This window comes from Xenopus tropicalis, chromosome 8 (assembly GCF_000004195.4).
Source record: "Xenopus tropicalis strain Nigerian chromosome 8, UCB_Xtro_10.0, whole genome shotgun sequence".
Lineage (NCBI taxonomy): Eukaryota > Metazoa > Chordata > Amphibia > Anura > Pipidae > Xenopus > Xenopus tropicalis.
In genome coordinates, this window is record NC_030684.2 from 139,543,180 (window position 1) to 139,561,646 (window position 18,467).

The 18,467-nt window shown below is 38.7% G+C and overlaps 1 protein-coding gene across 1 annotated transcript in view; it reads right to left on the reverse strand.

The window, feature by feature from the left end:
• Nucleotides 1-18,467, reverse strand: part of LOC100496508 (Fc receptor-like protein 5) — a 297,411-nt gene that overhangs the window by 131,029 nt on the left and 147,915 nt on the right. The window contains 1 exon segment of the mRNA XM_031891836.1: nt 4,947-5,228. Coding sequence (XP_031747696.1) covers nt 4,947-5,228 — 282 coding nt within the window.

The window sequence follows — 18,467 nt, forward strand, 5'->3', positions numbered from 1 at the left end:
AAATGCCTTATCTAGAAAAAGATAACAAAGTTAATACAGTTCCATTCTGTAAAATTAGGGGGGTGATTTATCAACGGTCGAGTTTGATTTTTTTATCTCGATTTGAGTTTTTTTTGCGCTTAAAAAACTCGAGTTTGAGATATGATTCGAAAACTTGAATGTCTGGTATTTATTAAGTGCTAAAAACCCAAAAACTCAAATGTGAAAATTTGCCATGTAAAAGCTTGCGACTTTCTATTGAAGTCAATGAGAGTTGTCACAGGCAAACTCAAGCCATATTTAAAAACTCAAATTTTTCGAGTATTTTTCAAGTTTGTAAACTTGAAAAATCAGAGATTTTTTTTTATTCTAACAAGTTTTCCTTATTAATAAATAACCGACCATTCTACATGCGAGTTTAATCGATTTCGAAAATCAAACTCATATTGACAAATTTGAAAATTGATTAATAAGCCCATTAGTGTTAAACAGCTATTTGCTAGTTCCACCAGTTTTATTAAAGAACCCCCCCCCCCCATTTTTCAACACAAGTATGCTGAACACACTTTTGTCTGTTGCTTTAATCGTGAAAAAAAAAATATATATATATATATTTTTTTTTTATAATTAGCCAGGGAAACTGAAGCTGCTCTATGTTTCTTCCTATCTAAGTAGTTATTTAGAATTCTCCTGCATACTGAACTTCTGCTAACAAAACAGTCACAACAACAGATAAGTTGGGTGGGTTGTAATTATCTACCTCACAAAGAGCGAATATGGAGTAGCTTTATTTGCCCTGTTTAGATTTAAAAAAAAAAAACCCCATAGATTTTACTTATTAAAACTACAAGGGCTGAAACCTCTAGGGGCTGATTTACTAACCCACGAATCCGACCCGAATTGGAAAAGTTCTGACTTGAAAACGAACATTTTGCGACTTTTTCGTATGTTTTGCGATTTTTTCGGCGTCTTTACGAATTTTTCGTTACCAATACGATTTTTGCGTAAAAATGCGAGTTATTCGTAGCCTTTACGAAAGTTGCGTAAAATCTTGCGATTTTTGCAACTTTGCAACTTTTTGCGCAACTTTTTGCGCAAGTTTTAACGCTACGAAAAATCGCAAGATTTTACGCAACTTTCGTAATGGCTACGAAAAACTTGCGTTTTTACGCAAAAATCGTATTGGTAACGAAAAATTCGTAAAGACGCCGAAAAAATCGCAAAAAATACGAAAAAATCGCAAAATACCGATCTTTACGAAAAAAACGCAATCGGACTCATTTCGACCCGTTCGTGGGTTAGTAAATCAGCCCCCTAGACTTCTAACAACCAAAAAACCCAGAGAAAAAGTGTTAAACCATATTTCTTGTACTGCGTCTGTGCTCCACATAGGACATTGTTCCTGTCACTCTGATGTCACAAAAGTAGGGATGAGCGAATCTGTCCCATTTCGCTTTGTTGCATGTCTTTTTTGTCATGCATGTCTTTTTTTCTTACATGACCGTGCCTATTTTGACGCGACTGCATCCATTTCCACATGGTCGCTCCCATTTTGTTGCAACTGCACCTGTTTTAACGCGACCGTGCCCAATTTGACACAATCGCATTTGACTTTTTTTGACGAGCGTCAAATTTTTCTGTTTTCGCAGAAGTTTTGCAAAACTATTCACCAACGGCTAAATGCGGAAATTCACTGCGAATCCATGCCTGGTGAAAAAATTCGCTCATCACACTGAAAATAGCTGTGGACACAAGGGGGCTGATTTACTAATCCACGAATCCGAATCCCGAATGGGAAAAAATCGGATTGGAAACGAACATTTTGCGACTTTTTCGTATTTTTTGGATTTTTCTGTCGCCGTCGCGACTTTTTCATGAATTGTCGAAACTTTTTCGTTGCTGTTACGACTTGCACGAATTGTCGTGACTTTTTCATAGCCGTTACGACTTTTTCGTATTGAGCGCAAGTAAGCGGCAGGCAAACCTTTCCGATTTTTTCGCGATGGCTACGAAAAAGTCGCAACAATATGCGCAAGTCGTAACGGCTACGAAAAAGTTGTGACAATTTATGAAAAAGTCACGACGGCAACAAAAAAAAATGCAAAATACAGATCATTACGAACAAAATGCATTCGGACGCTTTTGATCCGTTCGTGGATAGTAAATCGGCCCCAAGGTTTACAGATGAAGAAACTAAAGCTATTTTCTTTTTATTAACAAAACAAGTTTTAACCTTATCAAGGATCTTGTTAAGCATAGTTATTTACTGCACCTTTTATCCACAACTATTTTGCTGCTTTTTGACCCAGTAGATGCTGTTGTTGAAGTTGAAAAGGAAACCTACCACTCACTCACCTGTTTTGGGGTGATGCAGGGGGCACATTAGCAATGGGGCAAGTTTGTGTCGGAACTTGAAGGTGATGATGACAGAGATAATAAAAAGCAACACTGCTAGTATCCCAGTGAGAGCTGCTACCAGGTAAACGCGTCTCTTCTCTATAAGAAACAGTGAGAAATAACTTAATATAATACAATTGTTGTATTTAGAGCGCATAACAACTTAAATGTATGTATGATTCATGTTTTTCAAACCAGTGTGCCATTTTTAGTCCAGTTGGGGGTCTGTGAAATTATGAACAGAAACACTTGTTGGGTACCTAGGACTATGCATTTTACCCATTTAAGTGGATAGATGTTATTTGGAGGGAATGATGGAAAAGAAAGGAGGTAGGCTCCCCATAGATAAGTTCTCAGCAGTTAAACAATATATAGAAACCAATCACAAACCAGCTCTAACTGATTCACTCTGGGGTGTGTATGGCACAAAGGTAAATACTGACGGCCATATCCAACAATATACACTATTTGGCTTTGGCTCAAACTGTTTGCAAAGGCCAAAAGTTATTGATGTACAGTATAGATAAGACAACATGGGCCTGATTCACTAAAGGGCGATAAAAATTATCGCACGCTTTTTCGCGTTAAAAAATGCAAAATAACTTGCGCGCGATTCACCATAGTATTATCGCGTGCGAAAAATCGCCATTTTCGCATGGGGTATTTCTCGCACTAGTTTTACCATTTTGCGTTAATTTCCGCGCTGAAAAGAATACGATCGCATGATTCACTATAACTTTTGCGCGCTAAATATCGCATTCGGCTATGCGAAAATTAACACCTACAACAGGCAGGCGAAAAATTATACAAAAGTACAGTAAATGATTTTTTGCAATAAAATATGGACTTACAGTGTTATTTATTCAAGTCTGTGTTTCCCCTAGAGTGACGCAGCCGCCAGTTTGCAGCGAAATGGTCATTTTTAATACAGTAATTTTCTGCAAGTATTGGCGTGTATGGCTAACATGGCGTGCGTTCATTTGCGCGACTATTTATATTTGGCTACAAGTGATGAAATGTTTCGCCAGGCATGGATTCGCAGCGAATTTTTGGACGTGCGTTGAATTATTTTTGCGGCGGATTTTTTCATGCGTTTCGCAAAACAATCCGCCAATGGCAAAACGCATGAAAAAATTTGCCACGCAAAAATTCACCGCACATCCACAAATTGATACAAGCGTCAAAAAATAATAGTCACAGCAACAATTTTTTTGCCCGCACAACATTTTTGCCGTTTCGGGGATCTTTCGAAAGATTTGCTAATTTTTCACTAAAGAAACCAGAACACATTTGCTCATCACTAGCGGCTACTATTTATAAGCATCTACTATTTATATGCTACCATTTATATGCTACTATTTATATGTGGCTAATATTTATATACACCATTTATATGCTTCGACAATTTTTATACACTATTTCTATGCTACCATTCATATTCGGCGATTATTCGCGTAATTTAGCGCATGTACAGGCAAGTACCGCATTGAAATAGTCTTTCGCGAGTTAAATAACGCTTGCAATATGGCGCGTAAAAAAGCGCGAGTATGCTTATAGTGAATCGTGCGAAAAATCGCCAAAATTAAGCGGCGGTAAAAATTTTAGAGCACAATAAGAATAGCGCACGTTTTATCGCCCTTTAGTGAATCAGGCCCCATGTATCCTACTGTAATAAGAAGGGAATAAAGGACACAGAACACTCAACTGGTGTAAATAAAAATATTTAATGGGATTTACTAATTCTGTCTTTTGTTTCTTTTTATTTGAAAGAAACCACGAATAACCTAATTTCTATAAATAACAGTAATTTATGTATCAAAAGATCCAAACTGAAAGAGCATAGATGGGAAAAAGTCACAGAAAAGTTACAAAAAACACAACTTTTTCGACTTGATAACCGTGACTTTTTCATATTGTCACACAAAAGCCAGCATCATAAGACTCAAAAACCACAAAGGGGTTGACTTCTACATGATCTCAACAGATTTTAGCTGGGGTATTTTCAGATCTGGAATTGTTTCGATATTGTCACATAATAAATATTGTAAAAGTCACGCTTTTTTTCTGCAACAAATTTGGGTTTTCAGTGGCAAAAAGCCCAAATGCCATTCATAATGGCATATTATGGTTGACACTCACCCTGTATGTGGATATGCACCATGTTGCTCCTTTTCCTCTTACTGTCGGTTGGAGTCTGTACCTCACAGGTATAATTCCCAGAATCCTCCAGCTGAGCTGAGGGGACTCCATATTGGTTGGATAAACTGAATCCCTGCACATTGTGCCCATTTCTGTAGAAAGCAAACTGCAGCTCTGTAGTCGCTTTGTGTGGGCGGAGCTCTGTGTCACATGTTATGGTCATGTGATCCCCTTCTGTCACCTGATCTGAGCTCACATTTATGTGTAGGTAAGAGACAAGCTCTAGAAAAGAAAATATATAGTTCAATGCTTTGGATTACATTTCCAAATGAAACCTGCTACGAGAGATACTCTGTAAAGGTGATTATGAATTTATAGAGGACTTATGCATCTTTCTAGTCTAACAGATTGTTTTAATCATTTATACTCACCCTGTATGTGGATATGTCCCACATTACTCCTCTTCCTCACACTGCCGGTTGGAGTTTGTACCTCACAGGTATAAATCCCAGAATCCTCCAGCTGAGCTGAGGGGACTCCATATTGGTTGGATAAACTGAATCCCTGCACATTGTGCCCATTTCTGTAGAAAGCAAACTGCAGCTCTGTAGTCGCTCTGTGTGGGCGGAGCTCTGTGTCACATGTTATGGTCATGTGATCTCCTTCTGTCATCTGATCTGAACTCACTTTTATTTGTGGGGCACTGAACAGCTCTAGAAAAATAATGGGAATTATTATGTAAGCCACATGGTCCTCTATAGAATTGCCTGAAGCTTTTCCTTACTACACCCAAACACCAATGACACTAATCACCAACAGTTCCTAAATCCTGTTCTTCTTATCCATCTATATGCCTTACAGTGTATACAGGGTTTTGGGGGGGAAAAATCCTTGTTAGCTGAGGTATTTTTTTTAAATAAGAAAAAGTTTACCACCTATAAGCTCAAACACTCATAATTCTGTCCCTTACTGTCTGACTGCACTGAATATGACATTGGATTGGGTTCCATTACCTGAGACTAAAATATACTGTTTAGCAGAATATGTGTGATAATTATATTTATAATATATATCTTTTTCACATCCGTATGTTCCAGACACAGTAACATTCACTCTCCCTATCTGTAACTCAGAGCCACTGACTGGGGGCCCAATGGGCTTATTGTCCTTGTAAAATACTGGGTTCCTTGTAACATATCCAGGCCGACTGTGGCACCTGAGAGACAGGGAGTCCCCTTCATGAACAGCAGGGGGCGCCTGCAGGATGAGCAGATCTGGAAAAAAAAATGTATAACAACCATAGGTGAATCTTTCTTTTCCAAACTGGGGATTTTTGGACCTTTTTTAAAACTCACCAGTTCTGATATCCAGTCTAACAGAGTCACTTCTCTCACTGGCACCGGCCTGGCACTGGTAATTCCCACTGTCTGTCACTCTGGCAGCCTGAATGACAAGTCTCTGCTGATCCCCAGGTATCCGCTCTCCATACCTGTACCAGGAATATCCCAGGTTCCCATGGGCAGTAGGAGCCACATTACAGCTCAGAGTTACAGACTCCCCTTCCGATATTGGGTTCCAGTTTGGGGAGAAGAAAATCACAGGTCTCGCAGCAGCTCCTACACAGACAGAGATTTGTTTAAACATTAATGTATTGGATAAAAAGCTCGTAAGGACTTGAAGGAACATATTCCAATACAAAATGCTGCCATTTAACCATTTCTTCCTACATGGGGATGATCCCATGGCAGCCAATCATTAGCCTTGTTTTAGCATAACTGTGTCTCTCTGTCCATCCTTAGGAAAGGCTTAAGTGTCTCACTGTCTCAGCACAATAGCCCCAAAAGGAATCTCTCTGGTAAAATAAATTTTCTACATCAGCGCAGTGTCCCAAATGGTATTTGTGCAGTTGGCGTTTCTGAGACTATTTGTGACTTTCTTAACCTTGCACTAGGGATACTGTGACAGATGGATTCCTTGTTCTGTGTGAGCATTCTAAGGCCCAAGTATATATGCTGAGGGCTTCCCATACCAGTCAGTTGTATTGGATTAGTGGAAGAGTACATATGCTGAGGGCTTCCCATACCAGTCAGTTGTATTGGATTAGTGGAAGAGTATATATGCTGAGGGCTTCCCATACCAGTCAGTTGTATTGGATTAGTGGAAGAGTATATATGCTGAGGGCTTCCCATACCAGTCAGTTGTATTGGATTAGTGGAAGAGTACATATGCTGAGGGCTTCCCATACCAGTTAGTTGTATTGGATTAGTGGAAGAGTATATATGCTGAGGGCTTCCCATACCAGTCAGTTGTATTGGATTAGTGGGAGAGTACATATGCTGAGGGCTTCCCATACCAGTCAGTTGTATTGGATTAGTGGAAGAGTACATATGCTGAGGGCTTCCCATACCAGTCAGTTGTATTGGATTAGTGGAAGAGTACATATGCTGAGGGCTTCCCATACCAGTCAGTTGTATTGGATTAATAGACGAGTACATATGCTGAGGGCTTCCCATACCAGTCAGTTGTATTGGACTAGTGGAAGAGTATATATGCTGAGGGCTTCCCATACCAGTCAGTTGTATTGGATTAGTGGAAGAGTATATATGCTGAGGGCTTCCCATACCAGTCAGTTGTATTGGACTAGTGGAAGAGTACATATGCTGAGGGCTTCCCATACCAGTCAGTTGTATTGGATTAGTGGAAGAGTATATATGCTGAGGGCTTCCCATACCAGCCCATTGTATTGGATTAGTGGAAGAGTATATATGCTGAGGGCTTCCCATACCAGTCAGTTGTATTGGATTAGTGGAAGAGTATATATGCTGAGGGCTTCCCATACCAGTCAGTTGTATTGGATTAGTGGAAGAGTACATATGCTGAGGGCTTCCCATACCAGTCAGTTGTATTGGATTAGTGGAAGAGTACATATGCTGAGGGCTTCCCATACCAGTCAGTTGTATTGGATTAGTGGAAGAGTACATATGCTGAGGGCTTCCCATACCAGACAGTTGTATTGGATTAGGGGAAGAGTACATATGCTGAGGGCTTCCCATACCAGTCAGTTGTATTGGATTAGTGGAAGAGTATATATGCTGAGGGCTTCCCCTACCAGTCCATTGTGATTGGATTAGTGGAAGAGTATATATGATGAGGGCTTCCCACACCAGTCAGTTGTATTGGATTAGTGGGAGAGTATATATGACTTCCCATACCAGTCAGTTGTATTGGATTAGTGGAAGAGTATATATGCTGAGGGCTTCCCATACCAGTCAGTTGTATTGGATTAGTGGAAGAGTACATATGCTGAGGGCTTCCCATACCAGTCAGTTGTATTGGATTAGTGGGAGAGTACATATGCTGAGGGCATCCCATACCAGTCAGTTGTATTGGATTAGTGGAAGAGTACATATGCTGAGGGCTTCCCATACCAGTCAGTTGAACTGAAGAAGCTGCTCGGATGAGTAGTGAAACGTCTTCAATGACTACTAAACAAGTCCAGTTGCTCTAGATTTACTTATACTAGATATACCATGACCTGGATGAATGAAAATCTTCATAGTCATACCCAAGCCAATAGAATGATCTCTGGTATTAATGTCTAAAATCCTCCTACAATTGCAGTTGTTCTGTGCCTGTGTCCTGCTCTAACATCTTTCTTTCACTGATATTAAACAAATAATGATATTGATATATAAACTAATATATAAGTGTTTATAACATAAATCTAAAACACCAATATCTACACTCTTCCAAACTATGAAACTTCAACCTCTTAAATTGCAGATCTAACATAGAAACTTCAACTTTACAACATCCCACAGGTTGTCGTAAGAACTTTGTTGCCCCATATGAATTCACAGCACAGATGTGCCTCAGATTGCTACATATATTATTTGTAGCAGGCAGAGACTTTCATCCACTGGGGCATTTGGCCCGTCAAACCTCATTAATAGTCTTGGGTGAAATAATTTGCCGGGCATGGATTTGTGGCGAATTTCCACGTTTCCACAAAATTTGCTGTGGAAAAATTTCCCCGTTTCACCATTGGTGGATTTTTTAGCAAAATTGGCGACAAAATTTGCTGTGGAAAAATTTGCGCCGCATCAAAAAATTGTCACCACCGTCCAAAAAATGATGCCCGGGTCAAAAATGTGTCTCCCTCATCAAAAAAATGACACGTGCAACAATTTTTTTTGACGCGCACCATTTTTGCCGTTTCGCAAATTTTTCCTCGTTTCGTGTTTCTTTTAAAAGATTCACAAATTTTTCAGCGAAGCGCAATGGGACAGATTCGCTCATCACTACTCACTAAATGAATTCTGCATCCCACAAATGTAATTTCAAGCGACTGCTCCCAGTAGTGTAGTCGTTTATACAAAGGTAAAATAAGTCACCCAGTACATTTGCTTATGGAGAAAATATCCATTTTTAAATGGACCCATATACACAACAACGTTATAATAATTTCATGATTATTATTTGTGTTAACGAAATCTTACCTGATGTTTCAGTGAAGCTTGCTGTAAAAAGGAGACAATGACCTAGTAATATAAACATAAATATAGAGATATCTTACCTGGGGTAAATAATATAGGATGTAGTAATAAGAAACACAGTAATAAGCGCAATTCTAAAAAAAATACAACTATGCAGCATTTATGCACCCTGTTTCCATCACACTTGCTTCACAGTAATTTAGGAGCTTTTAAAAGATACAAGATCGAGTTAAACCTTTCAATCAAATTATTCTGATTTTAGAAGGTTCTGTTGACCCAGAGCAAGCTACATCCAGTTTATCCCAGAAGAAAAAAAAGTTTCCTTGAAAAGGAAGAAAACAATTAGTAATGAATAAATTCAAGTTTTTTGAAAAACAAAAAAGTGACAAAAAAATTAAAGTTATTGCAGAAAATAATAATTGTGTTTAACTGCAATTTCATACAACCATTGTGTGTCACTGGCTGATGTCTGCTTTTCTTATTCAGCAGGAATTGGGCATTGTGTGATATTTTCCTGAATTATTCCAATCAATCAAAGCCATTTAAATAACAAGATTTAAAAAAAAATGTAAACAAAAAAACAAAAACAAAAATATATATATATTTTGATTTTTTTTTCTGGCTGTGAAAGTCATATAAAATCGACATGGTATAAAGTCAAATAAAACTCAATCATTGCTGTATTTATAAAATGTCATTATAATGCTTGAATCTGTCATACAAAAATTTCGAGTTTACATTTGAAAATCCCAAATTTTTCAAGTTGAAAATTTTCAGTTTAAACGCATGTTTGTTTCCATGAATCCTCTTTATTTTTCCCAAACAGGAAGTGCTCCAGCAGCCATTTTAGGAGCATTTGCACTCATTTTTGGAAAACAATAATGTGTGTAAGTTTCACTTGAAACTGGAAACAATGATGGGATTAACTTCCCCTTGAAAATGCGTGAAATAGGAACCAATGAGGGGATTAAGTTCCCCTTGAAGCTGGGTGAAACTGAAACCAATGAGGGGATTAAGTTCCCCTTGAAGCTGGGTAAAACTGAAAATAATGTTCTTGAAAATGTGCCAAGGACAGATTGTCACCGACTATTCTATTTCTGTACAATTCTAAGCCTCCATAGGACTCAATGGTAATCAACAGATCAAACCTGCCAACATTTTTATTTTACAAAAAAAAGTTAACTAAACATTAATAAATAACAAATTATGGGAGTTATTTTTGAAAAAAAATAAGAAAAAAATCAAATTCTGGCGAAAACCCATTCATAAATCTCGAAATTATCTAAAAGTCCAAACTTAAAATCCAACTTTATCTCAAAATTGCTTAGTAAATCTGCCCCTTGGTGTATAGGAAGCCCAGATTTAAAAAATCATGGCCAAAAATAAAAGCTATGAATAGATATGGAAAGATTTAAAAAAAAAATCTCCTTCCGTATGACCTTGAAATTGGACCCGTTCATATGTTTGCTGAGTATTTCTTGGGAAATTATTATAATAATATTATTATTATATTATAATAATATTATAATTATTATAATATTTATTATTATAACTATAAGAGAAAAAGACAACCACACCTAGTTGATTTTATTCGTCGCATTATTTAATTTTCCACAGTTCAAAAATCCATTATTAAATATTAGATCAGCCCGTTAGCCACAACAAAAACGGATGTATTTAGATACTTATATGACTTACTTTCAAAAGAACATATCACTTTCTGTTATAGTGGAAATAAATGTAGAGCTGCATGTACAAGAAAATGGTCACTTTACTTTTAACTTATTGATGATAAAACAAGAGAAAACATTCCTCTATTGCTATTCAAATATAATTCATAAACTGAATTTTATTGCTCTTTTACATTCTGCCTATTTATTATTACTATATTACTGTAACTGTAGTGATGTTAGTGGCCATGGTGAGGCTTATTTCATTTGTATTTCATTTTTATTTATTCTCATTTCAAGTAAATTAATATTAGAGAACATGTTATGCTCTTCATTTTAACAATTGGTAACAATTACCTATTGCTTGTAATGTATATATTTATTCACATGGATATTCAGTAAATCAGATACCCATTAATTAGTTCTCTTTATTGATTAGGTATTTTATAGTAAATCACATTTACTTTATATATATATATATATATCACAGATACTTAAGAGAACAGCCCAACAAAATAACTGCCTGTTGTAACTATGCCAAAGGTAAACTGATAGACATAGCCAAGTACAATCTTCAGCAGAAATGTTCTTGAAAGATACTTAAGAACAGTAAACAGTGTTGGATTAATCTTAGCTTAGCTTCAGTGCAATGGCTATCATGTTTAAGCCTATAGCAAAAGGCATTTGCTGCTCTGGCAGAAAAACAGAGGTGGCCAAATTGGATACTCCAACTGTCACATCTTCTTATATATACACAAGGGATATGTGCTTGTAAGGTTGGAAGAGATTGTATATTGTGTGTTGTTTTTGCATGTCTTTTGTTAAAAGTCCAGTAGGTGGCAGTATAAAATTATTTTACATAGAATGTTATGTGCATATGTAACCAATGGGTGGCAGTATAGTTAGGAAAAATAAGTGTAGTGTAATGCTGACCACCAGTCAATAGGGAATGTTAGAGGTAATAGGATAGACCAAAGGGATTCTGGGAATAAATTCCTTAAGGTTTCAAAAAAAAATCCCATTTACATGGGTTTATCCTATAGGCTAAAGCTCACCCACTGGGTTTAAAGCAGAAGCCAGGATAATAGCTGATCAGATTCCCAACTACAGACCGCTTTCTCCCTTCTTGGGGCTCATCAGTGTAGTGCAGGGTTTTCTGATCAGCTTAGGCAGAGCCAGGAGTGGGGATTAATGAACAAGTCAAAACGGTTGAGAAGACTGTCTCAAATGTATGCAAAATAGACCAAAGGCATTCTGGTTACAAATTCCTTAAGGCTCCTAAAAAAAAATCCCATTTACATGGGTTTATCCTATAGGCTAAAGCTCACCCACTGGGTTATTAAAGCAGAAGCCGGGATAATAGCTGATCAGATTCCCAACTACAGACCGGTTTCGCCCTTCTTGGGGCTCATCAGTGTAGTACAGGGTTTTCTGATCAGCTTAGGGAGAGCCAGGAGTGGGGATTCACAAACAAGTCAAATAGGATATAAAAAGGGAAACCAAACCTAGGATTCAGTGTCTTTATGGGATGGAACAGCCAAAGACCAGATCACAGCAAGAGAAGAAGACCAGACATACGGGAATAGAGGCAGGCTGAGAATAGTTAAGAGAAAAGTGGAGTCAGGTAGACTAGCATGGGCCACTTATTGCCCAACCAGGAGGGTAGAGGGAAAAGTTTTCCCAGTGGATCTTCCACAAAATATGGACCAAAGAGGGTAAAAATAGTCTAGTGAGAGGATTTGATGGGCTTCGGGCTAGAGGTCTGCCAGTGAAAAATGCCTGGTCAGAATAGCAAAGGGGCACCACAGGGAGTGTCGGATTGCTGAGACAGGTAGGGAACAGGGATTCCCAGGGACTGGAGACAAGTGTGAGAACCCACCTGAGCCTTAACCTTAAGCTAAGTGGTTACCTGTGAATACAAGATGTGTAGGATATTGTACAGCTGTGTGTGTCTACATCTGTTAGTTGCCTGATTGATGTGATACTGGACATGCCAATAAAGTTACTGTGTTGCATGATTGCTCATAGTTTGTGTGCCATTTGAGTGTGTGAACTGCTGGTTGTCATTCCTACAGGAGCAGGGTTTTTTGCCATTAATGGAAATAAGGAAGACATATGATACTATGATTATGCCGGATCAGGTAAAAACAATAAAAAATTGTACTTACAGAATAGGGTTGTTATTATTACTTCCAACATTTTGCCCCAAGCCAACAGGAGGTCAGTAAAGGTAGCTTCCTGTAGTATGGGAAATTAACAAAATATATATAAACAGGATATTAATCATAGCCACAATTCTGCACATTTTTTATTAGCCAAACACACTTTGAGGATAATTGAATGAATGCCCTCTCCCTCTACTACAGGGATCCCCAACCTTTCCTACTCGTGAGCCACAGTCAAATGCAGAAAGACTTGGAGAGCAACACAAGCACCATAAAAGTTAATGGAGGAGCCAAATAAGGGCTGTGATTGGCTATTAGGTAGCCTCTATGCACCCTATCAGCTTACAGGGGCTTTATTTGGTAGGAAATCTTGTTTTTATTCAACCAAAACTTGCCCCCAAGTCAGGAATTCAAAAATAACTCCCTGGTTTGGGGGCACTGAGAGCAACACCCAAGGGGTTGGGGAGCAACATGTTCCCCCCGAGCCACTGGTTGGGGATCACTGCTCTACTGTATAGATTTTGGTTTAGCCAAGATACTGGATCATACTGATCCCCCAGCTGTATTTAAGGTGTGGTTCATTCAAGATCAGCCCGAGGCTCAAGCAATCATGAATCAGGCTCCAAGGGTAAGGAAAGTGTTTTAATTAACTGACACATTCACCAGTGCAGACATGTTTCAGTTCAGTAGAATGCGCTTTGAGAAGTCAAACACCATTCTGCTGAGGTGAAAAAATCTTGTCCATTAGTATTGGCCAACTCGTCTATTAGTTCAGCAGATTCATAGATTATTTGGGGTGGTTATCATCACAAAGGTTCTAAACTTACAGAAATCTATAGTAAATAGTTGTTGTCTTTTAAAATAAGCAAATGTCAAAGTCAACACCTATGTGGGCTAACAAGCTTGCCCAGAATGTAAGAAATGCCACACAAGAATAATAAAGTTCGAGGCGGAAAGTTTAGAAGACTCAGGTAGAAACTAATAGATTGCTAAGAATGGAAAGTAGCGGTTATGGGTTGGAAACTGTTTTATATAACAAGTGAGAAGATACGGGTTGAATGTGGGTTAAAATGTAACTATGTTGTTTAGAGTTATGGTTACTGAAAATTAATTATAGGGTAATTATTGAATCTGTAGTGGGGAAGATGTTTAGGTTATTTTTGTTGAACGGTTATAACATATGTAGTATTCACTATGAGTTTACTCATTTTGTCAAAACAAACGTAATTGTTCTTTAATTAGTAAATAGGGTGGGACAAAAGTACTGTAAGTGTAATTAGATTTCAAAAAGCCTTTTGATTATTATATGATTATTTTCTCTTCAACCGATTTCAAGAAATATCATTACAATTTTTCATGAAAAAAATATCCTGTAATTACATTGTCCAGGATGCTTTTTCCTTTGCTCTTGTGTAAAGGCATTCATAGTAACATAGTAAGTTAAAAAAGGGACATGCCCATTAAGCTGAACCTTTATGTCTAAATAAGACCCACCTAACTGCTAGCTGAGGAGGAAAAATTGCTCAGAGTGAAAAAAATCCTTTTTGACTCTAAGATGCATCAGATCAGTCTCTGGATTCACTTGTACTTAGAGCTATTCACTTGCTAAATACCCATCCATCCCCTCCTTGTACCTATATAATGTATCTGCCAGTACCACTGATTCAGGGGGGGGGATCCCACAACTTCCCAGCCCCCCTGTAACTCCCCTTCCTTGTACCTATATAATGTATCAGCCAGTACCACTGATTCAGGGGGGGGGGTCCCTCAACTTCCCAGCCCCCCCTGTAACTCCCCTTCCTTGTACCTATCTAATGTATCTGCCAGTACCACTGATTCAGGGGGGGGATCCCACAACTTCCCAGCCCCCCCTGTAACCCCCCTTCCTTGTACCTATCTAATGTATCTGCCAGTACCACTGATTCAGGGGGGGATCCCACAACTTCCCAGCCCCCCCTGTAACTCCCCTTCCTTGTACCTATATAATGTATCAGCCAGGACCACTGATTCAGGGGGGGATCCCACAACCTCACAGCCCCCCCTGTAACTCCCCTTCCTTGTACCTATATAATGTATCAGCCAGTACCACTGATTCAGGGGGGGGGATCCCACAACTTCCCAGCCCCCCCTGTAACTCCCCTTCCTTGTACCTATATAATGTATCAGCCAGTACCACTGATTCAGGGGGGGATCCCACAACCTCACAGCCCCCCCTGTAACTCCCCTTCCTTGTACCTATCTAATGTATCAGCCAGTACCACTGATTCAGGGGGGGGATCCCACAACCTCACAGCCCCCCCTGTAACTCCCCTTCCTTGTACCTATATAATGTATCAGCCAGTACCACTGATTCAGGGGGGGATCCCACAACCTCACAGCCCCCCCTGTAACTCCCCTTCCTTGTACCTATATAATGTATCAGCCAGTACCACTGATTCAGGGGGGGGGATCCCACAACTTCCCAGCCCCCCCTGTAACTCCCCTTCCTTGTACCTATATAATGTATCAGCCAGTACCACTGATTCAGGGGGGGATCCCACAACCTCACAGCCCCCCCTGTAACTCCCCTTCCTTGTACCTATATAATGTATCAGCCAGTACCACTGATTCAGGGGGGGATCCCACAACCTCACAGCCCCCCCTGTAACTCCCCTTCCTTGTACCTATATAATGTATCAGCCAGTACCACTGATTCAGGGGGGGATCCCACAACCTCACAGCCCCCCCTGTAACTCCCCTTCCTTGTACCTATATAATGTATCAGCCAGTACCACTGATTCAGGGGGGGATCCCACAACCTCACAGCTCTCACTGTAACAAATCCTTTACCAATATTAAGAATATTAAGGAACCTCCTTTGTATCTAAAGGATAGATGTTATAGATGCCCTTGTGTCTGCTGGAGGGTCCTAATGGTAAATAAATAATTAGATTCTTATTTGCCCCCTTAAGAACCTTCTTCAGCATAATCATAACTGAGTGCCCTTTACACTCTCTCTAATTCAATAATATCCTGTTTGAGCACTATAGACCAATACTGCACTGTAATACTTCTATTCTAGATGGGGCCTTACTAGTGGAAGAATAACCCCCTCCTCCTGTGAATCTCTGCCCCATTTAATACAGCTCAGTACCCTGTTTGCCCTTGCAGCTGCTGCCTGGCATTGCTTGCTACAGCCAAGTTTATTATCTACAAGGACCCCAAGGTCCTTCTCCATTATGGATTTGCCTAGTGCAGTCCCATTAAGGGTATACGGGGCTTGCATATTTTTACATCCCAGGTGCATGACCTTACATTTATCCACATTAAATCTCATCTGCCACTTAGCTGCCCAGATTGCCAGTTGGCCAAGATCCTGCTGCAAGGTGCCATGGATGGAATTAAAACATTCTAAATGCTCATTCTTGTTGCCTTACAGTGGTTTTGGCTAACTGATTTCATACCAATCTAGCAAAAATAATTTACCTTCAAACAAATGATTACTTTGCACCCTTAGATCCCCAAGTTCCTTACTTACATCAAGGTGTATTTACTAAGGACTTTGACCAATACAAAGAGAAAGAGTAAATTAGCTCCAATTAGCTTGATCTCTCTAGAAAAAAGTCCTACTGCCAGATTGCATCCACCTTATCGAAATTTGACCAAAGTGACTAGTGCATTTGCTGTTCCTCCTGATTAATTAAAGTGACGGGTGCAATAAATGTAACTTAATACCCCACCATGATATCAAATTACAAATAATTGCATTAACAACTGTTATAAAGTGCTGGTGCCTTGAAATTCTGTGATTACCACTGTAAACAATTAACTAAAGAACCAGTGCTAACAATTCATTAAATATAAGAGAAAATAAATAGATGGTGGAGATGTCCCCAATCTCTGTCTAGTTCCTGAAGCACCACAAAGAAGTGGTAAGATCAGTTCTCTAAAAGACTGTAGGGAAGGTGTACACACACACAGTGGCATGTAAATATATGTAGATTTTTTTAAGCAAATATAAATGGAGCACTCTTCCATGGGAAAGTTATATTTAGTCAACATTTGGCTCCTCAAAGACAAAGACAAGGAAGACTCTCCTAAGGGACTGAATCTCACCTGGATAAATTTGACCTTTCGTCACCTATATATGTCAGTGAGTGCTCCATTTAATTGTGTATATTTCTCTGTAATAATAAAACAGTACCTGTACTTGATCCCAACTAAGATATAATTACCCCTTATTGGGGCAGAACAGCCCTATTGGGTTTATTTAATGGTTAAATGATTCCCTTTTCTCTGTAATAATAAAACAGTACCTGTACTTGATCCCAACTAAGATATAATTACCCCTTATTGGGGCAGAACAGCCCTATTGGGTTTATTTAATGGTTAAATGATTCCCTTTTCTCTGTAATAATAAAACAGTACCTGTACTTGATCCCAACTAAGATATAATTACCCCTTATTGGGGGCAGAACAGCCCTATTGGGTTTATTTCATGGTTAAATGATTCCCTTTTCTCTGTAATAATAAAACAGTACCTGTACTTGATCCCAACTAAGATATAATTACCCCTTATTGGGGGCAGAACAGCCCTATTGGGTTTATTTCATGGTTAAATGATTCCCTTTTCTCTGTAATAATAAAACAGTACCTGTACTTGATCCCAACTAAGATATAATTACCCCTTATTGGGGGCAGAACAGCCCTATTGGGTTTATTTCATGGTTAAATGATTCCCTTTTCTCTGTAATAATAAAACAGTACCTGTACTTGATCCCAACTAAGATATAATTACCCCTTATTGGGGCAGAACAGCCCTATTGGGTTTATTTCATGATTAAATGATTCCCTTTTCTCTGTAATAATAAAACAGTACCTGTACTTGATCCCAACTAAGATATAATTACCCCTTATTGGGGCAGAACAGCCCTATTGGGTTTATTTACTGGTTAAATGATTCCCTTTTCTCTGTAATAATAAAACAGTACCTGTACTTGATCCCAACTAAGATATAATTACCCCTTATTGGGGCAGAACAGCCCTATTGGGTTTATTTCATAGTTAAATGATTCCCCTTTCTCTGTAATAATAAAACAGTACCTGTACTTGATCCCAACTAAGATATAATTACCCCTTATTGGGGGCAGAACAGCCCTATTGGGTTTATTTAATGGTTAAATGATTCCCTTTTCTCTGTAATAATAAAACAGTACCTATACTTGATCCCAACTAAGATATAATTACCCCTTATTGGGGCAGAACAGCCCTATTGGGTTTATTTACTGGTTAAATGATTCCCTTTTCTCTGTAATAATAAAACAGTACCTGTACTTGATCCCAACTAAGATATAATTACCCCTTATTGGGGCAGAACAGCCCTATTGGGTTTATTTCATAGTTAAATGATTCCCCTTTCTCTGTAATAATAAAACAGTACCTGTACTTGATCCCAACTAAGATATAATTACCCCTTATTGGGGGCAGAACAGCCCTATTGGGTTTATTTAATGGTTAAATGATTCCCTTTTCTCTGTAATAATAAAACAGTACCTATACTTGATCCCAACTAAGATATAATTACCCCTTATTGGGGCAGAACAGCCCTATTGGGTTTATTTACTGGTTAAATGATTCCCTTT